The 25,469-nt window shown below is 52.4% G+C and overlaps 1 protein-coding gene and 1 long non-coding RNA gene across 3 annotated transcripts; one reads left to right on the top strand and one right to left on the bottom strand.

Moving 5' to 3' along the window:
* Positions 1-1,421: 1,421 nt before the first annotated feature.
* On the bottom strand, positions 1,422-24,745 carry SLC12A9 (solute carrier family 12 member 9). Of its 2 annotated transcripts, none has more exons than XM_080979696.1 (14): positions 24,609-24,745; positions 21,198-21,455; positions 20,954-21,088; positions 19,562-19,693; positions 18,595-18,885; positions 17,494-17,601; positions 17,124-17,235; positions 14,911-15,068; positions 14,577-14,659; positions 12,107-12,231; positions 10,051-10,243; positions 7,859-8,033; positions 6,765-6,911; positions 1,422-4,173 (listed from the first exon to the last, which is right to left on the bottom strand). In XM_080979696.1, exons 2-14 carry the CDS (start codon positions 21,421-21,423, stop codon positions 3,269-3,271), a joined length of 2,790 nt encoding a protein of 929 aa, XP_080835822.1. In that variant the 5' UTR covers positions 21,424-21,455; positions 24,609-24,745; the 3' UTR covers positions 1,422-3,268. The 2 variants fall into 2 exon arrangements, with proteins under 2 accessions (XP_080835822.1, XP_080835821.1); XM_080979695.1 differs by lacking the exon at positions 24,609-24,745 and adding an exon at positions 24,291-24,567.
* Positions 14,566-17,163, top strand: LOC308462411. Its single transcript, XR_013979126.1, has 3 exons — positions 14,566-14,672; positions 14,933-15,087; positions 17,062-17,163. It is a non-coding gene; the product is annotated as an uncharacterized lncRNA (long non-coding RNA).
* Positions 24,746-25,469: the final 724 nt, after the last annotated feature.

The following is a 25,469-nucleotide window of genomic DNA, read 5'->3' as shown; positions in this document are numbered from 1 at the left end:
ACGACGCAACGGAACATCCGCTTCCGGAAATCTCCTGCCCAACTTCGAAGGCGTGGCGGCCATCTTAGGTAAGGTTACGGGGAAATTCCGGCCGCTCTTCCGCAGTAATATGGCGGGCATCCGGAAGTGAGGTAAGTATAAACTTCCGGCTAACTCCCCCAAAGGAAAGGGGGCGGTGGAAATGATATTTAAATTTTAATACCTATAGAAAAGCTTAAAATTCCGAAGCCAACACGTAATTGGCCATTGGGGGTAAGCGGTAAGCTGCCATTTGCCTGGTTGCTCTGGGTGGGTGCCGCTCTAGGCGTTGGCATCTCCATGATGAAACGCCCTCTGTGCGTTGCACCCACGAGATAGGAAAAGGGTAGAGGCGCCATTCAAGTGCCAAAAGGCGGGAACCCATTGGCTTTCTCGTTTTCTTTAGAGAATGGAGAAACCCAATATTTTATTATATCCGAGACTTTATATCCAAACAACAACAACAGAAAAGGTGGCAACTAAGAGAGAAGTCCTCATATCTCTAATTCAACTCTTGATTTATTTCATGTGGAAAACACGACTTAAAAAATAATAATTCTGCCCTGCAAATCCCTTATCCTTGTATTATAAAGATTAGTCCATCTCAAATAAATTAAGGGGAAAAATGCAGCGTAGATCTAATTAATGGAGTCATTTGCTTACACGTTAAATATAAGATTCTCTATCCTGTTTGTGTAATATATTGCATTTTGAAGAAACTATCGGGGGTTGGACTAGATGACCGCTGGGTGTCCCTTCCAACTCTACAACTCCGTGATAATAGGAATCCTGAAATACTGTTTGAGAAGGGACGGGGTAAGGTTTGAGCCGTGTTATTTTTATAATGGAGGTTGGCATGGAAGTGAAAAAAGGTAGTGGAAAGGAGAAGAGGGCGGAAAATGTTTCTCTGTCCCCTCTTTCTCTGTATCATGCATTATTTCATAAATAAATTTCTATAATGCCACCACTTCCTCGCCTTTTCTCTAATCAGAAAAGCCCAGACACTGCAATCTTTCTTCATAGGGGAGCTGCTCCAGCCTTTTGATCATTCTGGTGGTCCTTTTCCGAACTTTCCCCAACCCTACAATATCCTTTTTGAGGATATATCCTTTTGACCAGAACTGCACACAGGACTCTAAATGCAGCCACACCACAGATTTCTATAATGGCAGTATGGTATCGGCAGATTTATTTTCACTCCCTTTCTTCCTAGCAACCCCTAGCATGGAATTCACATTTTTCACAGCCACCACACTCTGGGTCGACATCATCAAACCCGTCTGTTGCGACCCCAAAGTCTTGCTCCTGGTCCATTACCCCCAGTTCAGACCCAGTTTGGAGAAGAGGCGTTCCCAAAGACCTCACCCCCCCCCCCAAATAAACCCCAGACACAACACGCCATCTGTTCTTGCACTTTCACTTTTATTGCAGCGGTCACTAAAAAGTAGAAATCACCCCACTTCTCCTCTCTCCCCTCAAGCCCTGTTAGTGTTAGTACCCAAAAGCACATATTTAGCCCCCAAAAGGGGGACCACAAACACCCCCACCCCAGTGGCTGTCCAGCTAAAGAGGCACAAAAAAATAAAACATTTAAGTCGGCCAGTAAACAATTAGTAGAAGCACCTTTGGGGCAACGAGGGTGTCAGGAAATATTTGGGGAGTCCCGATTTAGGAACAACTCGCTTTAAAAATAGCCTGTTCTCTATGGTTAGCTGGGTTAATGGCAGGGATGGGGGAGACGGCCCCCTCCTGACTGGGGAATGTAATGAACAAAGCTCATCTTCCACTCAACACAGTCGAAAGCCTTTTCCAACTTATAGCATCCTCCAGAAATTTTGGATTACAGCTCCTGGCTGGAGATATTTTCCAAAATATTTCGGGGGGGGGGGGGCGCCAGGTTGGGGAAGGTGAGGAATGACTTTTAAAACGGGGAGGGCAAACAAAGCAATATGGCAGCTATCAAAGGGAGTGGAATGAGGGAAGCATCCTCAGGGTCTAGATTCATGTGTAAGGAAGAAGTTTCACCTTTGTCCTGAAAGGGACATGGCCTCTAAAACGATGGCAGGGGACCACCCTGCCAGTAGTCTGGGTCGCAGGGCTGACCCAGTGTCCTAGAGAGACCCCTTAACACACATACACACCCACACATTCAAACGATGCCTTGTGGAAGTCGGAAAAGTGTCAAGTAACTTCTGTGTTCGGGTCTCGGGCCACACTCGCACCGGGCAGCTAAAAGCACTAAAAAAACCACTTTAAACAGTCATGGGTTCCCCCAAAGAACTCTGGGAGCTGTAGTTTTTTTTTAAGGGTGCTGAGAGCTGTTGATTCCCCTCTCCCAGGGCTACAACTCCCAGAGTTCCCTGGGAAGAGGGGCTGATTGTTAAAACTGAAGTTTGTTTGTGTGTGTGTGTGTGTGTGTGTGTGTGTGTGTGTAACAGGGGGTTTCCCAACAACTCTAAGCCCCCTTAACAAACCGCAGATCCCAGGATTCTTCCGGGGAAGCCATACCTGTTTAAAGTGACATCACCGCGGTTTAAATGGATGGTGCGAATGTGGCCCTAGAGTCAAGGTAGCATGCGCTGAACAAGTGGACTGGGGGCCCCAATCCACCGTTTCTAATTTCAGGAGTAAGGCTGCAGGGGCGTTGCCTGAAGGAGCAAATCTTAGAGCCTAGCAGCAAAAAGGCCACCCTATTGCTAGTGTTGGGGCACTGCCTTCGTTTTCCCTGAGGAGGTGTCTGTGCGGGAGAAGAATTCATGGCAGGCGGAAGAGCATCGATGTGCCTGGGAAACCGGTCTGTGCGTCTCATATGAATCCTGATGGAGCAGCTTGCAAAGGACAGGTTGCAAGGGAAATATATATGTGCAAGAACTGCCCTGTCTAACAGATTCTGATGGTCCAAGGCCTCTGCTACATGTTTCAGCTATGAAGGCATTCCCGAACCGTCTCCTTAAGAACTTTCTCCTTAAAAACATAAAAAGAAGCAGCCCCTGCCAAACCTCTCTCTCCGCCCCCTTCAAGCTTGCTGGGCATTCACTCAAGACTCCCAAAATCCACCCGGGACTTGCAAGGTCCTCTCTGCCCCTTTCCAAAGCCACCTCTCCAAAACCACCAGGGCAAATTTTCTCACCACTCACTTCACTCGAGAGACAAGGCACCTTATTTCTTTTGTAAAAAAAAAAAAAAAAAAAACAGAAACAGAAACAAAACCACCTAGATTTTCCACCCCTCTGCCCCCGCCAGGTCCTCCTCAGAGCTCCGTACAGGTGACGGGCGTCAGGCCGTGGATGAGCAGAGTGGGCCCCAGGTCTGTGGTCAGGATCGCCAGCTGCTCCAGGTAGCGCTCGTACTGCGAGGTGTCGGCCGGGGGGCGCGGGAGGTAGAGGAAGCGGACGGCCGTCTGCCCCCCTTGCTTCAAGAGCAGGTCGTTGACGGAGGCCAAATACTCGTCGGTCACCTGGAAGGTGGCGGCGTTCAGGTAGGTCTCTCTCGCCGGTTTCTCGGCCCCGGAGGGAGGGTCCGGCCTCTCGGGGTCCCCCTGGGGCCCCGCGGCATGCTGGGGGTGGCCGTGGAGGGCCACCACCTGGTCCCACGTGACGATCTTGATGGTGGCCTTGATCCTCAGCTTGGTCAAGAGCTCCCTCAGCTTCTCCTCCTTGCTGACCCAGCCCACGTCTCCCGACTCCACGCAGAGGAAGATGCGGAGCCTCGCGGCCTTCCAGGAGCTGACCATGGTGAGGATGCAGGCCATCTGCAGGAGGAAGAGGCTGCAGATGTCCACGTAGGTGGGTGAGTTGGGGCGCAGGAGGTTGAGGGGCCACACGTCGATGTAGCGGCCCTCGAAGCGCCGCTTGGAAGAGGTTGACGAAGACGAGGGCGGCAGGTCCTTCTCCAGGAGGTGGAAGTAGCGCGCCAGGCAGACGTTCTTGTGCATCTTCACCGCGTCGGAGATGATGGCCACGTACTCGGAGGGTCTCAAGGCCCGCTGGCTCTCCGCCTCCCTCACCGGCGGGAAGTGGGCCTGGAGGGCCGGCAGGTCCACACCGAACTCGTCGTTCTCCCGCGCTTGGCTGAAGGCCGGGTCTTGCAGGAAGTAATCCTCCGGGACGCAGTCGTCGTAGAAGCCAAGGACCAAAGTGTTGGGTTTCATCCCTCCTGTGGAGGAAAAGGCACACACACACAAGCAAAGTTGAGGTCAGTTTGTGGGCTTGGGAGACAGACACCTCGCCAGGTTCAAAGATGGAGGGTGAAAGAGCAGAGATTATATTTTCTGAGAATCCTCCGGAAAAATAATATCTCAAAGAACCTGTTGATGGCATTTTACCACTGTACTGCTAAGAGTGTATTAACTTATGGTCTCTGTGTGTGGTTTGGGAGCTGCACGGTCAGGGGAAAACCAATGCTGTCCAGGGTTCTAAAGAGTGCGGAGAGAATAATTGGGTGCACTCTTCCCACCTTGGATCAAATCTACGCTTCCAGGTGTCATAAGAAAGCTGCAGAGATAGCGCAGGATAGTGCACACCCCGGAAATGATCTCTTTCAGCTTCTGCCTTCTGGAAGAAGGTACAGGGTTATAAAGACTAGGACTAGCCACCTGAGAAACAGTTTCTATCCAAATGCGATTTTGTTTTTAAACGCAGTGTAAGGTAGTCTCTGTGGGAGTATATTGTATTTAATTATGGGGTATCAGAGTTTTTAGGGGGCTAAACAGGCTGGGATAGCAGGCTTGTTGGTTTTTGAATGTCTGATGTAGATTTTTTCAATTTCATTGTTCTGTATGGGACAATGGCAATAAAGATTATCGTATCAAAAGATAAGAGATTGAAGGGTATATTTTGGGGGTGCCTCTAAGTACGCAGCTCTTTGTACGGGACTGGGGAGTCTTCTCCCTCTCTTTCTGGGGGCATTGGGAATTCTCCCCAATATGAAAATATAAGGGGAGCCGGTTGGGTCCAGTCAATGGCCCATCTGGTCCAGCTTCCTGCTGTCAAGAGTGGACAGCCAGCTGTGCGTTATGGGAAACCCGCAAGCTGGATTCGAGCGCTTTTCCCATCCTGAAGTTTCCAGCAACAGGTATTCAGAAGCAATGCTGCCTCTGACTGTGGAGGTGGAGGAGCACAGCCACCGTGACTTACATAGGTCAGTAGTCAACCCGTCCCAAAAAGACATAACACATAAGGAAAAAGGGATGTGGGGGGAGGAGGAAAAATGTAAGCGTAGGCACCAGTTCCGAGAAGTTGGAAGTTCCTATCAGAACCAACTGCAATTGAAAGGATTCATGCAGCTGAATGTTTTTTTAAACTATTTTTAATTCTGAATTTTAAATAGTTGTAACCCGCCCTGGGACTTGCTGGTAATAAAGTATTAACAATAACAATGCTGGTTTGTAGTACCGTATTTTTCGCCCCATAGGACGCACTTTTCCCCCTCCAAATATGAAGGGGAAATGTGTGTGCGTCCTATGGGGCGAATGCAGGCTTTCGCTGAAGCCTGGAGAGCGAGAGGAATCGGTGCGCACCGACCCCTCTCGCTCTCCAGGCTTCAGGAAGCTATCCGCAAGCCTTGCAAGCCCGGTGGGAGTTCCCGCGGGCTCACAAGGCTTGCGGGCAGCAGCCTGCAGCCCCGGTGAGTGTCCGCAAGCCTTGCGTGCCCCGGCAGAAGGTCCCTCCGGAGGGCTCCCTGTGCTTCGGGCGAGTGTCTGCAAGCCTTGCGCGCCCGGCAGGAGGTCCCGCCGGGTGCGCGAGGCTTGGGGCGGCAGCCTGTCGGGCAGGTATGCGCAAGGCTTGGGGCGGCAGCCGCGGCGGGAGGGGGGGAATATTTTTTTTTTATTCATTCCCCCCCCCCAAAAAACGAGGTGCGTCCTATGGGCCGGTGCGCCCTATAGGACGAAAAATACGGTAAGTAGAAGTGGGTTGGGTGCCTTATATGAGAAGCTAGGAAGAGCCCCGCTGCTGGATCAGCTCAAAGGGGTCCTAACCAGCCTACCCTCCTGTTTTCTGGGTGTCCAACCAGATGCCTCTTCTGGGGAGACCGCAAGCAGGAGCTGAGCTCAGCAGCAGCAGCAGCAGCAGCAGCAGCAGCAGCAGCTACTCTCTCCTTCTACCATACCAAACAACAGATCCAGAGGGATGCAGAGGTTAGAGTGTTGGACTGGGACAGGATGAGGCCAACACAGCACCCATAGCTCTTGGGATTGTAACCCTGTGAGGAGAAGGACTGCCTTGTTAAGCCTGCCACGGAATGCCTTTTATGTCTGAAGTGTAAGCCACAAATGCTCTAAATCAGATAAATAAACAAAGGAGCGTCTCCACCCCTCATCATTCAGCTCCGAGGGCCTTTTGGTGGTTCCCTTCCTGTGAGAAGCGAGGTTGGCAGGGAACCAGGCGGAGGGCCTTCTCAGTGGTGGCACCCGCCCTCTCATCAGATGTCCAGGAAATAAACAGCTACCTGACTTTTAGAAGACATCTGTAGGCATGTCTTCTGAAGACATCTGAAGGCAGCCCTGTTTAGGGAAGTTTTTAATGTTTGATATGTTTTATTCTGGTTTTAGTGTTCTGTTGGAAGTCGCCCAGACTGTCTGGGGAAACCCAGCCAGATGGGTGGGATATTATTATTATTATTATTATTATTATTATTATTATTAAGTGCAGGTGAGTGGACTAGAGACCCAGGTCATCCTAGGGCTTTTCTCTCTCTCTCTCTCTCTCTCTCTCTCTCTCTCTCTCTCTGCCCCCTCCCTTCCTCACCCAAGCCGGTGATCCGGAGGAGGTGCTGTGTCCCTTGGCGGACCGAAGGCGAGAGGGTGAGGTCCACGAAGGCCTTGATGCTCAGCTTGTCCACCAGGCTCAGCCAGAAGTTGTAGTGGGCTTGGATGGGGTCAGAGGGCATCGTGTCTGCAGAGGGAAAACCACAAAAGGCAGGCAGGAAGTTACCAACAGGAGGAGAAGAGAATGGAGCCAGTTAGAGGCAGCAAGGCCTTTGAAGGACCTCTCAAGGACCAGGTGCGCAGCCTGGGAGTCGTTTTGGACTCACCGCTGTCCATGGAGGCGCAGGTCAGTTCTGTGTCCAGGGCAGCTGTTTTCCAGCTCCACCTGGTACGCAGGATGAGACCCTCCCTGCCCACAGACTGTCTGGCCAGAGTGGTGCATGCTCTGGTTATCTCTCACTTGGACTACTGCAATGCGCTCTGCGTGGGGCTACCTTTGAAGGTGACCCGGAAACTGCAACTAATCCAGAATGCGGCAGCCAGACTGGTGACTGGGAACGGCCGCCGAGACCACATAACACCGGTCCTGAAAGACCTACATTGGCTCCCAGTATGTTTCCGAGCACAATTCAAAGTGTTGGTGCTGACCTTTCAAGCCCTAAACGACCTCAAACGACCAGTAGACCTGAAGGAGCGTCTCCACCCCCATTGTTCTGCCCGGACACTGAGGTCCAGCTCCGAGGGCCTTCTGGCGGTTCCCTCCCTGCGAGAAGCGAGGTTGCAGGGAACCAGGCGGAGGGCCTTCTCGGTGGTGGCACCTGCCCTCTCATCAGATTTCAAGGAAATAAACAGCTATTTGACTTTTAGAAGACATCTGAAGGCAGCCCCGTTTAGGGAATTTTTTAATGTCTGATGCTTTCTTGTATTTTTAAATATTATTATTATAGTTCTACAATGCCTAGCTTGCCACATGTCCTTCACTGAGGCTCTCTGCCTGTAGGGCAACTGGGGGCCGGATTCACAGAACCGCAGCGCTGAGCGAGCGTAGGACCAGCTTTTCCTTGCCGTTGGTTTGGGAAACGGTCTGGACGTCTGCCCCTTGTCCTCCGCTTCCGCCCCGGATGTCTCTCTTACCAAGGTCCCCGATCTCCACGTGCCCCAGGACAAAGAGGCCCCCTTTCTTGAGGTGGTTGATAAACTTCATGAGCTGGGAGCTGCCCCGGGGGTTGGCCACCATAAGGAGGATCTGGGGCCGCCAGAATTTGACGTGGTCCTTCCGGATATCGAGGAGGAGCAGATACTTCCGGACCTGTTTTGGAGGGGGGTGGAAAAGAGGGAAAGTGAGAAGGTGGAGGGGTAGCCGTCAAGTTGTGGAGGACAGCTCCCTGATAATAATAATAATAATAATAATAATAATAATAATAATAATAATAATTTATTTATATCCCGCCCTCCCCAGCCGAAACTCCCAACAGAGCAGTTTAACCACCAATCTGTCTCCCCCAGGGAATTGTAGTTCTGTGAGGGGAATAATGGGGGGGTCTCAACCCTCAACACCCTTAATGACGCAGCGCTCCCAGAATCCTTTGGGGGAAGCCATGGTTGTTCAAAGGAGCACCATAGTGCTTTCTGTGAGGGGAATAAAGGGGTCTCTCCTCAGAAATCTCAGCACTCTGAACCATAGCTGTCAACGTTTCACTTTTTTTAAGGGAAATTCCCTTATTCCGAATAGGATTCCTTGCAAGAAAAGGGAAAAGTTGACAGCTATGCTCTGAACAAGCCACAGCTCCCAGAATCCTTTGGGGGAAGCCATGACTGTTCAAACTAACATTATAGTGTGCTCTGTGAGGGGAATAAGGGGGTCTCCTCACAACTCTCGGCTCCCTTCACAAACTTCAGCTCCCAGAATACTTTGTGGGACGCCAGGACCGTTTAAAGTGGTATCACAGTGAGCTCTGTGATGGGACTAGGGGTCTCTTTCTTCAGAAGAAGCCATGACTGTTCAAACGGGCATCATAGTGCTCTCTGTGAGGGGAATAGGGGTCTCCTCAGAAATCTCAGCGCCTGTAACAAGCCACAGCTCCCAGAATCCTTTGGGGGAAGCCATGGTTGTTCAAAGGGGCACCATAGTGTTCTCTGTGAAGGGAATAAAGGGGTCTCCTCAGAAATCTCAGCACTCTGAAACATAGTTGTCAACGTTTCGCTTTTTTAAAGGGAAATTCCCTTATTCTGAATGGGATTCCTCGCAAGAAAAGGGAAAAGTTGACAGCTATGCTCTGAACAAGCCACAGCTCCCAGAATCCTTTGGGGGAAGCCGTGACTGCATGGATGTATCCAGGGCTTTTTTTTCACATGGAACTTGCCGGAAATCACTTCTGGCACCTCTCATGTAGGCGCCATTGCCATCCTTGAGAGAACAAGGGAGGTGTTCTTGGCGAGTTCCAGCGCCTCTTTTTTTCTAGAAAAACAGCACTATATAGTGCTCTGTGTGAGGGGAATAAAGGGGTCTCCTCAGAAATCTCAGTACCCGTAACAAGCCACAGCTCCCAGAATCCTTTGGGGGAAAGCCATGACTGTTCAAAGGGGCACCATAGTGTTCTCTGAGAACAAGCCACAGCTCCCAGAATCCTTTGGGGGAAGCCATGACAGTTTAAATCGGTGCCTTAGCACTTTAAGTGCACTGGGCGAATGTGGCCACTTGCCACTGCTCCCTCTAGAAGGTCTCAGGTTCAACCCCAGCATCGCCAAGTGAGGATCAGGAAGGGCCCATGTTCGAGACCCACAGAGCCGCTGCTGCCAGTCTGTGCAGACAGCACTGAAGGAGGTGGGCCTGTGTTCTGACTCAATGCAAGGCAGCTCCCTCTGCCCCCGAATTAATTTATTTTTATTGCATTTATTTATTGCATTTCTGTCTCCAAGGAGCTGAAGATGGCATGCTAAGTTCCCCATACACCCCAATTTCCTCCTCACACCAACCCTGTGAGGTGGGCTAGGCTGAGGGTCTGGTCACGCCCAGTGAGCTTCCCAGCGGAATTTGAACCCTCATCTCTCCCAGATCCTAGTCTGAAACTCTAACCACTATGCAACACCACCACCGGCTATTGGGCAGAGCACTTGCTCCACACGTAGAAGGTCCATGATGGCATCTCAAGTCTTAAAAACGAGTAAACTTGAGCCAGGTAACAGGTGACAGAGCAAAATCTCTGCAACGATTATGGGCTAGAGGCAGCAACGTGTGCTGGGAGTTTAGACTGTCCCTGGAGGATGTCTGAGAAGCCCTGGGGCTCCCCTTCAGAGATACATGCTCGCAGGTGTAAGGAGGGTACCTGGTGGAAGATGAGGGCCTGGCTGATGTAGCCCCAGGAGGAAGCGGCGGAGCGCAGGTGGATGAAGCCCAGGAGCAGCAGCATGAGCCCCAGGCTGCCAGAGGCGCCGGCCGCACTGATCAGGAACATCATCACCAGGCAGGAGACGATGCCCAGGAGGCAGGTGTGCCACGAAAACACCTGGAAGGTGGGGCTGGGGGAGGGGGAAGAAAAAGAGCGGGGAGGCAGGGAGGGGGTGCGCTCAGTACAGAGTCTGACACCGAGGATGGGGACCCTCAAATGTGACCCGCCACATCTCCCCATCTGGCCCTCAGTGATATATCCTCTTTACCCTAGCCACGCCCCCTCCTCGGCCACACCCTCTCCGCCCTGGCCACACCCTCCCTTAGCCACACCCCTCTCCACCCAGGCCACTCCTCTCCCACAAGCACACCCCTTTCAGACAAGGCCACACCCCCTTCTCAGTCACACCTCTTTTCAGTCACATATTCTCCACCTAGGCCACGCCCCTTCCTCAGCCACACCCTCAACATCCTGGCCACACCCCTTTCTGCTCTGGCCACGCTTCTCCCTCAACCACACCCCTTTCAGACAAGGCCACACCCCTTTCTCAGCCACACCCTCAACATCCAGGCCACACCCCTCTCCACCTAGGCCACGCCCCTTCCTCAGCCACACCCTCAACATCCTGGCCACACCCCCTTTCTGCTCTGGCCACGCTTCTCCCTCAACCACACCCCTTTCAGACAAGGCCACACCCCTTTCTCAGCCACACCCTCAACATCCAGGCCACACCCCTCGCCACCTAGGCCACGCCCCTCCCTCAACCACACCCCTTTCAGCACAGGCCACACCCCTTTCCCAGCCACATCTTCTCCACCCAGGCCACGCCCCTTCCTCGGCCACACCCTCAACATCCAGGCCACACCCCCTCTACCTAGGCCACTCCCCTCCCTCAACCACACCCCTTTCAGACAAGGCCACGCCCCTTTCTCAGCCACACCCCTTTCAGACAAGGCCACACCCCTCACCACCTAGGCCACGCCCCTCCCTCAACCACACCCCTTTCAGCACAGGCCACACCCCTTTCCCAGCCACACCTTCTCCACCCAGGCCACGCCCCTTCCTCGGCCACACCCTCAACATCCAGGCCACACCCCCTCTACCTAGGCCACTCCCCTCCCTCAACCACACCACTTTCAGACAAGGCCACGCCCCTCCCTCGGCCACACCCTCAACATCCAGGCCACACCCCTCTCCACCTAGGCCACTCCCCTCCCTCAACCACACCCCTTTCAGACAAGGCAACACCCCTTCCTCAGCCACACCCTCAACATCCAGGCCACACTCCTCTCTACTCTGGCCACGCCCCCCACAAGCACATCCCTTTCAGATAAGGCCACACCCCTTTCTCAGCCACACCCTCAACATCCAGGCCACACCCCTCTCTACCTAGGCCCCTCCCCTCCCTCAACCACACCCCTTTCAGCACAGGCCACACCCCTTTCTCAGCCACACCCTCAACATCCAGGCCACACCCCTCTCCACCTAGGCCACTCCCCTCCCTCAACCACACCCCTTTCAGACAAGGCCACACCCCTTTCTCAGCCACACCCTCAACATCCAGGCCACACCCCTCTCTACCTAGGCCACTCCCCTCCCTCAACCACACCCCTTTCAGCACAGGCCACACCCCTTTCCCAGCCACACCTTCTCCACCCAGGCCACACCCCTCTCTCTTCCTACTTTGCACACCTGGCCTTGAGCTGCAATGATGCCTCTTGCTTGCCTGAACCGGGAAGAGTGCGCAAGCGTGTCTGTTACAAATGTCAAAATGCACACCCATGGCCCTGCCCTCTGGCCCCTCCCACCACCGGAATATCCCTCCCCCCCCCCAAAAGGCAGTGCACCCCTCAGGCAGAAGCAGGACCCCCAACTCAGTTTTTGACTGCGGTTTCAGAGCAGCGTAACCGTCAGAAAGGCCGACTTGCTGCCTCGCCCCTCCCCTCTCCCCAAAGCGGCCTGGCTCCACCCCCTCCCGGGACACCACACCCACCGGAAATTGGGGGCGGAGGCCCACTCCAGCGCCAAGCAGGCCAGGTCCACGGCGGCATAGGCCACGAGGTAGAAGACGGTGACGATGCTGGCGATGGTGTTCAGCTTCCCGACGAAGAGGACCAGCTGGGAGAGACACCGAGCGGAAAAAGAGTCAGAGCGGCAGAGGAAGCGAGGGGGCTGCAGCTATGGGGCAGGGAAACCCTGTCCTGGCTCTGGCGCTGCCCGTGCCCCCTTCCTGGCATCACTTATTGGGGTTCACTGGGTCCTCGAAACCAATTTATTCTTTTATCGTTTGCTGTGAGTCCCGCTCACGGCTTTCCCACTGGAAAGGACCCTGGACTAGGTGGGCCACTGGCCTGATCCAGAATGCTGCTGCTATTATTATTATTATTATTTATTAATTTTGTATACCGCCCTGTACCCACAGGTCTCTTACGCTCTTACAACTGTGAGCTGGCAAAAGGCAGGATAAAAATGATGCTATCATACCAGCCTTTCTCTAACCTGGAGCCATCCATGTTTAGGGAAGTTTTTAACGTTTGATGTTTTATCGTGTTTTTTATAATACAGTGGTACCTCGGGTTAAGTACTTAATTCGTTCCGGAGGTCTGTTCTTAACCTGAAGCGCCACTTTAGCTAATGGGGCCTCCTGCTGCTGCTGCGCCGCCGGAGCACGATTTCTGTTCTCATCCTGAAGCAAAGTTCTTAACCCGAGGTACTATTTCTGGGTTAGCGGAGTCTGTAACCTGAAGCGTATGTAACCTGAAGCGTATATAACCCGAGGTACCACTGTATTCTGCTGGGAGCCGCCCAGAGCGGCTGGGGAAACCCAGCCAGATGGGCGAGGTATAAATAATCAATTACAGTGGTGCCTCGCAAGACGAAATTAATTCGTTCCGCAAGTTTTTTCTTCTTGCGAGTTTTTCGTCTTGCGATGCACGGTTTCCCATAGGAATGCATTGAAAATCAATTAATGCGTTCCTAGGGAAACCGCCTTCAGACCAGGTCCGGGGACAGTCTGTCCCCCGACCTCTTCTGAAGGCTGGGGGGGGGGGGAACAAGGGCTTCTGAAGGCTGGGGGGGGCTGGGGGGGGGAACAAGGGCTTCGCTGCCGACCCCCAGCATTTTAAAATGTCCCCGGGACACGGGGAGATTTTAAAATGCTGGGGGTCGGCAGCGAACGCTTCGCTGATCCCGGGACGGCAGGCAGATCTGCACCGCCATCCAGAGCGGGGCGGGACTTAGCGCCCGGCTCGGGATGGTGGCGCAGATCTGCCTGCAGTCCCGGGACGGCAGGCAGCTTTGCGCGGCCATCTGGAGCGGGGCGGGCTTCGCCCCCGGCTCCCGATGGCTGCGCAGAGCTGCGCTGATCCCAGGACGGCAGACAGCTCTGCGCCGCCATCCCGAGCAGGGCGGGACTTCTCTGCTGTCCCGGGGAGATTTTAAAATGCTGGGGGTCGGCAGCGAACGCTTCGCTCCCGCCCGCCAGCATTTTAAGATCGCCCGGGGCAGCGGAGAAGTCTCCGCTGTCCCGGGAAGGCAGGTGGGGGGGGGGGAGCAAAGACTTTTGCCCCCCCGCCGGCCTTCAGAAGAGGTCCAGGACCTCTTCTGAAGGCCGGCTGTGGGCGAAAGTCTTTGCTCCCGACCGCCAGCAATTTAAAACAGGTCCCCGGAGATTTCCCTATGGGCTTTCGTCTTGCGAAGCAAGCCCATAGGGAAATTCGTCTTGCGAAGCGCCTCCGAAACGGAAAACCCTTTCGTCTTGCGGGTTTTCCGTCTTGCGAGGCATTCGTCTTGCGGGGTACCACTGTATTATAATATTATTATTGATATCCAGTTGCTTTGGACTGCGACTCCGAACAGCAGCTGATGGTAGCTGTAGTCCACCCCACCTGGAGGGCTCCAGGCTAGTTTATATATTTTTAAAATCCCTTGCTCAAAGGCCACCTCACTCTATAACTGACTAGCTGCAGATTCCTGCATTGCAAATGGGCTGGACTCGATGATCCCCGGAGTCCCTCCTAAGATAGATTCTATGAATCTATGAAACTGCAGCTAGGACCGCTGCTCCCCTGTCTTGCCCTTCAGCATCTATGCCAGGGGTCAGCAAACTTTTTCAGCAGGGGGCTGGTCCACTGTCCCTCAGACCTTGGGGGGGGGGCGGACTATATTTTGGAAAATAAAAATAAAAATGAACGAATTCCTATGCCCCACAAATAACCCAGAGATGCATTTTAAATAAAAGGGCACATTCTACTCATGTAAAAACACACTGATTCTCAGACTGTCTGCGGGGCGGATTTAGAAGGCGATTGGGCAATATCTGGCCCCCAGGCCTTAGTTTGCCTACCCATGATCTATGCCCTTCTTGTTTTTTCATTTTCCAATGTTGGCCGGGACAGAGCAGCTCTGGGGTTCCCCTGAGCGGCACAGGGTGAAAGGGGAAGGAGGAAAAGAGGAGAACGTACCTGCACGAGCGCCCAGGTATAGAGGACGGCCACCCACGGGTTGCCCCCTTTGGAAACAATCTTCGCCGGAGCAAGGACAATTCCTGCCGTGAAAAGGCAACAATGGGATCTTCGGCGAGGGAAGGCAGGCTTGGGGAGACGAGGCAGGGAATGCCTGTGGATCCTTTCCATATATTTCTGGACTCCCAACTCCCCTCAGCCACCATGGCCAACGGGCAGGGACGACGGTGGGAGCTGTAGCGCCCGGTGGGAGTTGTAGCGCAGCGGCACCCGGAGAGCTATGGGTCCCCCCTGCACTCATGTAAAGGGATTTTTCTGGAGGGGAAGGACTCACCAAACAGGTCGTCCTTTGCCAGGGCGTGGAGGATCCGCGACGCGCCAATGAGGTTGCTCATCGATGCCGAGAGCGACGCAGAGTAGATGCCGATCAACACAAAGGGCGGCCATACATTGATAGCCCGGAAGAAGCCGTAGTCCCCCTTCAGCAGAGCCCTGCGGGGTAGTCCAATACGTAAGAACACAAGAGCAGAACTGGCGCCGTTGCAAGTGCCACACAACGCCCATTCCGCCTTTGTAAGAAATCAAACTTTCACCTAGACTTTGGAACTCCCTGCCAATTGACACCAGGCAAGCGCCTTCACTGAATTCTATTTTCGGCGCCTGCTAAAAACATTTCTCTTCAGGGAAGCCAACCTAGAAGTTCAATCTGGTATTCAGCTTACCGTTGATTTAATTTTAAAAAATGTTTTAAATGGTTGGTTTTAAACCGATTACAGTGGTGCCTCGCAAGACGAAATTAATTCGTTCCGCAAGTCTCTTCGTCTTGCGAGTTTTTCGTCTTGCGATGCACGGTTTCCCATAGGAATGCATTGAAAATCAATCAATGCGTTCCTAGGGAAACCGCCTTCAGACCAGGTCCGGGGACAGTCTGTCCCCGGACCTCTTCTGAAGGCTGGGGGGGGGGGGGACAAGGGCTTTTCTTCCCACCCCCAGCATTTTAAAAAACCCCAGGACAGCGGAGGACTTCTCCGCTGTCCGGGCGATCTTAAAATGCTGGCGGGCGGCATTTTAAAATCGCCCCGGACAGCGGAGGACTTCTCCGCTGTCCGGGGCGATTTAAAAGCCCCTGGGAAGGCAGGCAGGGGGGACAAAGACTTTCGCCCCCCGCCCGCCTTCAGAAGGTGTTCCCGCCCCCCGCCCCGCTTAGGAACAGCGTTTTAAAATGCTGGGGGTCGGGAGCGAAGCGTTCGCTGCCGACCCCCAGCATTTAAAAATCTCCCCGGGACAGCAGAGAAGTCTCTGCTGTCCCGGGGAGATTTTAAAATGCTGGGGGTCGGCAGTGAACGCTTCGCTCCCGACCCCCAGCATTTTAAAATCTCCCCGGGACAGCAGAGACTTCTCTGCTGTCCCGGGGAGATTTTAAAATGCTGGGGGTCGGCAGCGAACGCTTCGCTCCCGCCCGCCAGCATTTTAAGATCGCCCGGGGCAGGCGGGGGGGAAGGCAGGCGGGGGGAGCAAAGACTTTTGCCCCCCGCCGGCCTTCAGAAGAGGTCCTCTTCTGAAGGCCGGCTGTGGGCGAAAGTCTTTGCTCCCGACCGCCAGCATTTCCCTATGGGCTTTCGTCTTGCGATGCAAGCCCATAGGGAAATTCGTCTTGCGAAGCGCCTCCAAAACAGAAAACCCTTTCGTCTTGCGGGTTTTCCATCTTGCGAGGCATTCGTCTTGCGGGGCACCACTGTATTTATTAACAAATATTATTTATTAAATTTGTATAGCACCCTTCACCTGAAGATCACAGTGCAGTTCACAACATAAAAATACAAAATGAGGATGCAAAATTCACAATAAAACACAAACAAAAGGATATCCCGCCCTCCCACAAGCACACTTAAAAAGTCATGGTTGAAGGGCGCCTAAAGATATATAATGAAGCTGCCAGCAAAACCTCCCCAGGGAGAGCATTCGACAAACGAGGAGCCACCACAGATAAGGCCTCTTCTTTTGTTGCCACCCCCCGGACCTCTCATAGGGGAGACATACAAAGGATGTCCTCAGAAGATGATCTCAGGGTCCGGGTCAGTTCATATGGGGAGAGGCAGTCCTTGGGGTATTGCGGCCCCGAGCCATTTAAGGCTTTATAGGTCAAAACCAGCACTTTGAAACCTAATTGGCCGGCAGTGCAGTCGGGCCAGGAATTTCTTCCTATATATATAGAAATGAAGGGTGTCGTCACGCTCTGCAGTTGGCACGAGGCCAGCAGGCAGGCCCAAGCAAGCTGTTTAATGGGGAGGGAGGGGAGGCTCTGTGAAGCTCCTCCCACTCCTGAAAAGGGGTGGGGCTTGGGAGGAAGGGAGGGGCTTGGGGTGAGCTGTGTGGGAGATAGGGGAGGAGGTCAGTGAGGTGTAAAGGGAGGGGGCATTTGTCATTTGTTGGGGAAGGCCTGCCCCTAGCAAAATATTTATTTGCTTTATTTCATTTCACAAAGTCCATACGCCGCTTGATCGTTGAAACCCACTGAAGCCGATTTGCAAATAAACTACCACCCACCTCTCGCAGGTGAAGCTGGTCATGAAGAAGAGAAGGAAATAGATGACAAAAGTGTAGACCACGGCAATGATGGTCCCTTTCGGGATGGAGCTGCTGGCATTTTTGAGTTCCCCTATTTTTAAAAAAAGAGAGAGGTGAAAACAGCTGCTGCTTTGAGGCAAGTTGGGATCTTGTTTTTGCATTCCCCACCCCTCTCGTTTTTGTCACAGATTGGAAATTAACAAAACTACATTTTTAAAAAAGGCTCTCCCTGCAAAATGGGCGCAGGGTCCCAAGCGCCACCCCCCGACCACAGGAAAGGAGGGCATGCGCCCCCAAAACCCACTTCCTGCTGCCCCCCTCGCCCCGGCCCACCCTCCGAAAACCTCACCTGACATGTTGGACCCGGCCATGATGCCCGTGCAGCCGTTGAACATGACGGCGAAGACAGTGGCGAAGGACATGATGTTGTTGGTGGTGTAATCGCGAGAGTACATGGCTGTGGAGGGAGAGAAGCATGTTTGTAGGAGACACACACACACAATGTATGCGCCCGCACAACTGCTTCGATCAGCGAGATTGGCACTTTCACCTGTGCCACACAGTGCCCTCACCGCATCTGCAAGAACCTGGGCGTTTAGTGTGGCGGCACCGACACTGTGGAACTCCCTCCCCATTGATATCAGGCTGGCACCTTCGCTGCATTCCTTTCCTACCTGTCCGCAGACTGTCTCGCCAGAGTGGTGCATGCTCTGGTTATCTCCCGCTTGGACTACTGCAATGTGCTCTACGTGAGGCTACCTTTGAAGGTGACCCAGAAACTACAACTAATCCAGAATGCGGCAGCTAGACTGGTGACTGGGGGCGGCCGCCGAGACCACATAACACCGGTCCTGAAAGACCTACATTGGCTCCCAGGATGTTTCCAAGCACAATTCAAAGTGTTGGTGCTGACCTTGAAAGCCCTAAAAGGACTCAGCCCAGTATACCTGAAGGAGCATCTCCACCCCCATCATTCTGCCCAGACACTGAGGTCCAGTGCCAAGGGCCTTCTGGTGGTTCCCTCCCTGCAAGATGTGAGGTTACAGAGGGCCTTCTTGGTGGTGGCGCCCTCCCTGTGGAACGCCCTCCCATCAGATGTCAAGGAAATAAACAACTATCCGACTTTTAGAAGACAGCCCTGCTTAGGGAAGCTTTTAATGACTGATGTTTTAATGTATTTTTAATCTTTTGTTGGAAGCCGCCCAGAGTGGCCCAGCCAGATGGAAGGGGTATAAATAATACATTATTATTATTATTATTATTATTATTATTATTATTATTATCCTTTTGGCATCTGTGGAAGGCATTCCGCCTGCCTGGTTGCTCAGAAAGTTTGCAGGCGTTTCTATTTGTTTCCTTTTTGCTTTTAGCTCTCTGTACATTCGCCCGGTTGGTGAAGTTCTGCTCTGGGCCTCCTCCCTCGGTCGTTCTGCACACGCCGCAGACTTACCATACATGTTGTCCCTGAGCGTGGAGACGTTGAACCCGGTGAAGGAGGCATTGAAGCTGTGGTTCCCGTCCCGGGAGACCGCGATCTCCCGAGGTGACACAGCAAAGAAGCTGGCGAAGATGGTGATGAGGACAGCGTTGACCACCAGGAAGATGAAGAAGGCCGCCCGGGAGTAGATGTGGGACCCCACCAGGCAGACCAGCAGGCAGACCAAGAGGACAACCGAGCCGTAGAGGAAGCTGTACAGGTAGCCCTGGGGGAGAGCCTTTGCCCCGGGAGGGTCGGATCCGTCTGCAGGCGTTGGGGAAGGGAGGTTAGGAATCACAGAATCACAGAACTGTGGATTCGGAAGGGGGTCCCCCAAAGGTCATCCAGACCAACCCCCTGCGATGCAGGAATTTCAGCTGATAATCTCGTCGTTTTGCTCTTTCGTAAACTGCCTTGAGGTTGTTTCCTTCCCCCGCCAATCAGGCAGAATATAAATTGCACGACATAAACACTGTATTTTTCGCTCTATAAGTCGCACTTTTTCCCTCCTAAAAAGAAAGGGGAAATGTGTGTGCGTCTTATGGAGTGAATGCCGGCTGCGCGGCTATTCCAGAAGCCATAACAGTGAGAGGGAGCACTGCTTTCACTGCGCAGCGATCCCTCTTGCTGTTCTAGCTTCTGGCTTAGCTGTGCAAAGCCTCTTCAGGGCACGGGAAGCCTCCAGGCAAAAGCCTGGGATAGCCGCACTCCCTTTTCCTCCTTGGGGAAAAGCCTGCAAGCGCCGCACACACGCTTCTCGCGGCTTGTGAAAGGGAGCCCTAAGCAGAGCCTGGGATGCAGACAGACTCTGTTCAGCGCTCCCTTTAAAGAATTCCCCCCCCTTGCATTCCCCCTCTAAAAACTACGCACATCTTATGGCCAGGTGCGTCTTATGGAGCGGAAAATACGGTAAACACCCCTCGCTCGTCTTGACACCCACCTGCTCCGAAGTCGTCCAGAATGGCTTCCACCAGCCCAAGGACATAGACGCCGCAAGCGCAGACGTTGGCCAGGTAGAACATGAGCCCGATGCTGCCGCCAAATTCGGGGCCCAGGGTCCGACTGATCATGACTGAAAGCGGCCGGGTTGGGGGGGGGAAGGTTGTCAGTTAAGGCAAAGTTTTGAAAGAGGAGAAGTTGAGGAACCGCCACCCTCCCAAACTCACGGAGGATGAGCGTAGCTGTGGAGCCTCCATGTACAGGGGAAGTCTACCTCCAATTACCAGGCGGCATGGAGCAGGAACTAGCGAGGGCCGACTCCATTCGGGCCACAATTCAAGGGCCTCTTTCTGGGATGGTCAGAGTTGGAGCAAGTTCCGGGGGGGGGGGGGCAGAAAGAACAGGACCTTTATCAAAGTCCCAAGAGTTTCAGAGCGACATGCGCCTCCTTTGGGAGCTTGGAAAAAGCTTGCCAGTTCTTTAAATCCTTGCGGGATCAGGCCCGTCTACTCCAGCATCCTGTTCTCACAGATAAGTGGAGGCAGAGCGTAGACCAGGCTTCCTCAACCTCGGCCCTCCAGATGTTTTGGGACTACAACTCCCATCATCCCTAGCTAACAGGACCAGTGGTCAGGGATGATGGGAACTGTAGTCCCAAAACATCCGGAAGGCCGAGTTTGCCTATGCCTGGCATAGAGAAATCCTGGACACTAGCCACCGACAGCTCCTCTCCTCCTCCATTAATTCGCCCAATCCTAAAGCCCTCCAGGTTGGTGGCCATTGCTGCCTCCTGTGGCAGGGAGTTCCATAGTTTAACTGTGTGTCGCGTGAATAGATGAAAAAACAAAAGAGGAATGTAAATGGGTAAAACTGATGGTAATTGCAGCCAGGCAGGTTATCGCGAGTAATTGGGAAAATGCAGAAGAGCTATGGGTGAAACAATGGAGGAAAAAACTACAGTAATTTTAGAATACCTGACTGTGAAAATACATGGAATGAAAGGGCTTAAGGCTAGAAAGAGGAGGATTGGTTTGAGAAGATACTGAATTATTTGGGCAGGTTTGAACAATTTGGGGCAATTAAAAATGTTAAAAAGTTAAATAAACCTTGTTTGAGGGAGGAGTGTGAAGGTATATAGAAGTGTACATATGGTTGATCTGAATATGATATTATTGAATATGATTGAATATGTATATTATTGAATATTTATACCCAATGTATCAGCTGCCTGTGGGGTTTCACTGCTTGTGTTTTGGTACTTGGTAAAAAAAATAAAAATATTATTAAAAAAATTATTATTTTTTTTTGTTTCCTCCCACCCGCCCACTCTCCCCCCTTGCTCCATCCAAGAGCAACCAAAGTGCGTCGAATTGCCCCCCCAAAAAAAGGATACAGTAAGCCCCGCCTGCCTGGACCGCTCCATTGGTGGAGATGGCGCAGACGGACAGGACGGTCAAGGAAATGATGACATAGGCCACCACCAACATAAGGAGAGACTGCAGGAAGCCTGCGTGGCCAATGACAAACCCTGCGTGGAGACACGGATCAAGGTCAGGTTTTGGGGTTTTTTTTATAAAAGGGGGGGTGCAGAGAAGGACAGCCACCTTGGTGCCTCTCGAACCCAGAGCCCGACTCACCCACACGCATGAAGACCACAATGCTGAACATGGAGAGGACCGTGGGGACGATGACCCCGAAGAACGTCGACAGCTGCCGGGCCGGGTCATGGTGGGAGCTCCCCGTGGCTGACCCCGCCACCCCCACCACCAGGGGGGCCTCTTCCTGGCCGCCCCCTGGCATCTCGCCCTCGCTAGAGACCCGGAAGAGCCGGTAGCTGAGCAGAGGGGAGCTCTCTGTAGACATGGCCTGGGGGGGCCGCAAGCTCCCCGGTTTATCTAGGGGGTCAGAAAACAGGAAGATTGGGGGGGGGGGAGAGAGAGAGATTAGCTGCAGCAGTTGTAATCATCAGCTCCAATCGTTGGATCAGACCAATGGCCCATTTTATTATTACTTTTAATATAATTTTTATTAAGTTTTCCATATTTTATTACATTTCAATCTCAAAAAATAATAATTCATGGCTTAAGACATTGCTTAAATAAAGCATCGGCCTCCTTCCTTCCCTCCAACAGACCTCCATATCTCATTACCAATTTCTCCACGTTCCTAAATTCACTTTTTTACCTTAAATCAATCTTTTAACAATCGCCTACTTCTAAGTAAATCAGCTCCTTAATTTCCCATTACCAAACATTTCAACTTAAACCTACAAACGTATCCAACTGTTTGCAATTTTCTTTCATATAGAGTATAAATTTGCCCCAGTCCTTTTGGAACAAATCATCACAGCCATTCCGAATCTTCCCCGTCAGCTTCGCCAGCTCCATGTATTTACTTGCCAATCTTCCAATGTGGGGAGTTCTTGTTGCTTCCATTTCTGGGCCAGGAGTATTCTTGCGGCCGTTGTTGCACGCATGAACAAATTTACATCTTTCATTTGTATTTCCTCAATTAACCCCAACAGGAAAGCCTCTGTTTTTTTGCTGAAATTATACTTAAATCTCTTTTTCAATTCATTATATATGGTATCCCAAAAGGCTTTAATCTTGGAACATGTCCACCACATATGCAAGAAATTTCTTGCCAATGGCCCATCTTAGTCCAGCATCCTCTTCTCACATTAGCCAACCAGTGGTACCTTGGTTCCCCAAAGCCGAAAACCCAGATGTTCCGTTTTTCAAAAATTGGACTGTCAGCTATTGTGTTTCCGGGGCGGCTGCACCTGCCTTGGTTTTCGAACATTTCGGAAGTCAAGTGGACTCCCAGGACGGATTAAGTTTGGCGCTTTTGTTTTTGTTGTTTATTTTGCGTTTTTGTTTTTTTGAGGCTTTTCCGGTTAATTTGTTTTTTGCGATTGTGTGGAACCCAGTTTGGCTAGTGATAGATTGATTGTGTGTGACTGTGGAAATGGATAAAAGCCCCCCCATCCAAACGATGACTATCATCCGCGCAGGTAAGGAAAAAATAATAATTGTAATTTCTGTCATCTCCAATACTGCCTTGTTTATTTTATAGTACAGTACACTGATTATTGCTTTCATTTTATGGATCAATGGTCTCGTAAGAGAATAAAATTCATGTTGGACTGCTGTTTTCAAAAATCTGGAACGGATTAATCGGTACAGCATTCTCTTAATCCCAGGGACTTTGGTTTGAGTTCCGGGTACGGCAAAAGTTTCCTGCATTGCAGGGGGGTTGGACTAGGTGACCCTAACTCAACAATCCTAAGATTCTATGGATCCGAAGCCAAGAGCCCTCTGCTCCTCCGCAAATTTGCCAAACCCCATTTTAAAGCCATGCAGGTCAGTGACCACCCCTGCTTCCGTCCTGTGGAAGTGAGTTCCATAGGTTAACTCTGCATACCAAGCAGGAGCTCTGCCCCTGAACTACACAGGCCCGTTCCTCAAAGAAAGGTGTGTTGGGGGGGGTAGGTGCTGGATCAGGGAGGATCCTTGGGGGGGGGGGCTGGGGAGAACCAGGGCTGCTGGGCCTCATGACCCACTGGCATGGAAGCAAGCTCTCTTCATGGATCCTCTTTGGGACCATTCAGCGGTGAGCACAGAATCATAGCTTTGTTGTTGAGGGGCCCCCAAAGGTCATCCAGCCCAACCCTAACCCCCCGCAATGAAGGAATCTCAGCTGAAGAACCCCTGACAGGTGGCCGTCTGACCTCCGAGGAAGGGGAGCCCACCACCTTCCGAATAAGGAATTCGGTGCATGCTCAGAGGAGCCCATGTGTCTATTATTGCACAACCAGGAGAAAAATAAGTTATTATTATTATTTGTTCAATTGATATAAAGGTAAAGGGACCCCTGAGCGGTAGGTCCAGTCGTGGCCGACTCTGGGGTTGCGGCGCTCATCTCGCTTTATTGACCATGGGAGCCGGTGTACAGCTTGCGGGTCATGTGGCCAGCAGGACTAAGCCGCTTCTGGCGAACCAGAGCAGCGCATGGAAACACTGTTCACCTTCCTGCCGGAGTGGTACCTATTTATCTACTTGCACTGGTGTGCTTTCGAACTGCTAGGTTGGCACTGCCCTTTATCCAAAGATCCCAATATTAAGAATGTAGTTTATGCAGCATAACAACGAATAGCATAACATACAGCATATTAATAAAATAGTCATAATAACAGTGGGTTAAATTTTTTTAAGGAGGGTGGGGAGAGTGGCGTTCAGCCAACTCCCGTTAAAAAAATGATACGAGGGAGGACAGGAAAACCGGGTAATAATTTGTAACACCCCCCCCCAAAAAAAGAAATGTGCTAAAAAGCATCCATGACTCTAGATCAGGAGTGATCCCCTCCTAAACTCCCCCCCCTTAATCTCCTGGGATTCCGGTTTACCAAGCTGGGGGGGGGGGGAGATTTGGGAAGGGCATCCTGAGAGCAGAGATTTTCCCATCAAGCCCAGGGGCGCAGCGGGGCCCCTTATCAGCCCCAGGGGCGGAACGGTGATGCTGAGACGGGGACCCGATCCTCACAGGGACCCAGGAGTCCGAGAAAGCCTCAGCTCTCCCTCCCAGTCCTTCTCCTCCCCGCCCCCTCTCTCCCGAAGAACCCAGGCGTCCTGGCTCCATCCCCCGGGAGTGGGTGGGGCCCCCGCTTCTTTGCAACCCCACCCCCACCCCGGAGGGACCCAGGCGTCCTGGGCCCCCCGCCTCGCACCGACCTGGCCGCGTCCTTTGCAGCAGCCCCGGGAGGCGACATGGAGCTTCGGCCGGACCGGCTCCAGCGCCGGGCGGGTCACGGGCTCTTCATGTGACCGGCCCGGCCCGGCCCGGCTTCCTCCTCCTCCTGCCGGGATGCGATTGCATCCGCCGCCGCCGCCGTGAGCTCAGATCCTGCCCGGGAGGAGCCTCGGCTGGCCGGCGAGGAAAAGGAGGAGGAGGAAGAAGGCGGAGGCAGCTGCAACCCACCCCCCATAAAAAGAAAAAGCCCAGGCAGGCTTGACACGCGTCGACCCACAACCCGGATCCGCGCCACCCACCGTTCTCACGTTACGCGTGTTCGCGGGAGGTCGTGCGGCGCCGCGCCTCTTGCCTCCCCGGGACAAAGGAAAGGGCTTGCCTTCCTGGGCTGCCCTGTGTAGGCACAGCAACCGGATTTCTTGCAAGGGCAGACACGTGTTTTTGGGGTTGGGTGGCTGGAAAAAGCCGGCCCTGGGGCTGGTTCTCTGCCTTCCCAGGGCGTGTGTTTGTTTGCGTGTCTTCCTCGCCTTCTTCCTAACATTTGTCACCCTGGACCTGAGCCTCTGGCAACAGAGATTTCTTTCAAGAGTGTTTTTGTTAAATTTTGTCCATTATAACCCAAATAGTCAAATGCATAAAAACTATTTTATTTTTTTATTGAGTTTTCATTTTAAATACACCAACACCAACAAACAAACGTCTCTACGGAACATAAAGTAGGATACATGTAAAAAGACTTGATGTTTTTGTTTGTAGGCAAATGCATAAAAACTAAACCAAACTAGGGTTGTCCTAGGCTGTTGACATTCACAAGAAATATATATATATATAAAGCTGGTTATCCGGATATTTGTGATAAAATACAGGCAGGTAAGTGGGGGGAAATAGATTTATTTTTAAAGGGGAGGGGAGGATATTCCTCCAGGGCTCTGCTCCCCCCCCCTAAAAAACCCCACAAAAAAAAACTTAATTGGTTAAAGGGGCGTCAAGGTCCTGCTCAAGGTTTTCCTTCCCCAAAGGAGGCTTTCACTTCCCTCTCCAAAGTTGCGCCATTTGGCCGCATTCTATCGCTTGCAGAGATTGCGGCCATCAGTGGGTGTTTCCACATGGAAACAGATGTGTGATTCACTTAAAGGTTGATAGCCATAATAAGATAGCCA

The sequence above is a fragment of the Podarcis pityusensis genome (genome assembly GCF_964106645.2).
Source record: "Podarcis pityusensis genome assembly, chromosome: 13".
Classification (NCBI taxonomy): domain Eukaryota; kingdom Metazoa; phylum Chordata; class Lepidosauria; order Squamata; family Lacertidae; genus Podarcis; species Podarcis pityusensis.
The sequence above is the reverse complement of the archived record's forward strand: the minus strand, read 5'-3'. Positions and strand labels throughout refer to the sequence as shown.

Excerpts from the sequence above, each read along its gene's own strand:
- SLC12A9 (XM_080979696.1), bottom strand. The coding sequence starts at position 21,423 with ATGTCTACAGAGAGCTCCCCTCTGCTCAGCTACCGGCTCTTCCGGGTC. Across the intron at positions 18,886-19,561 it reads TCTGGACGACTTCGGAGCAG|ACGGATCCGACCCTCCCGGG; the intron begins GTGGGTGTCAAG and ends CAACGCCTGCAG. Across the intron at positions 8,034-10,050 it reads AGGCCCTCATCTTCCACCAG|GTCCGGAAGTATCTGCTCCT; the intron begins GTACCCTCCTTA and ends CCTCCAAAACAG.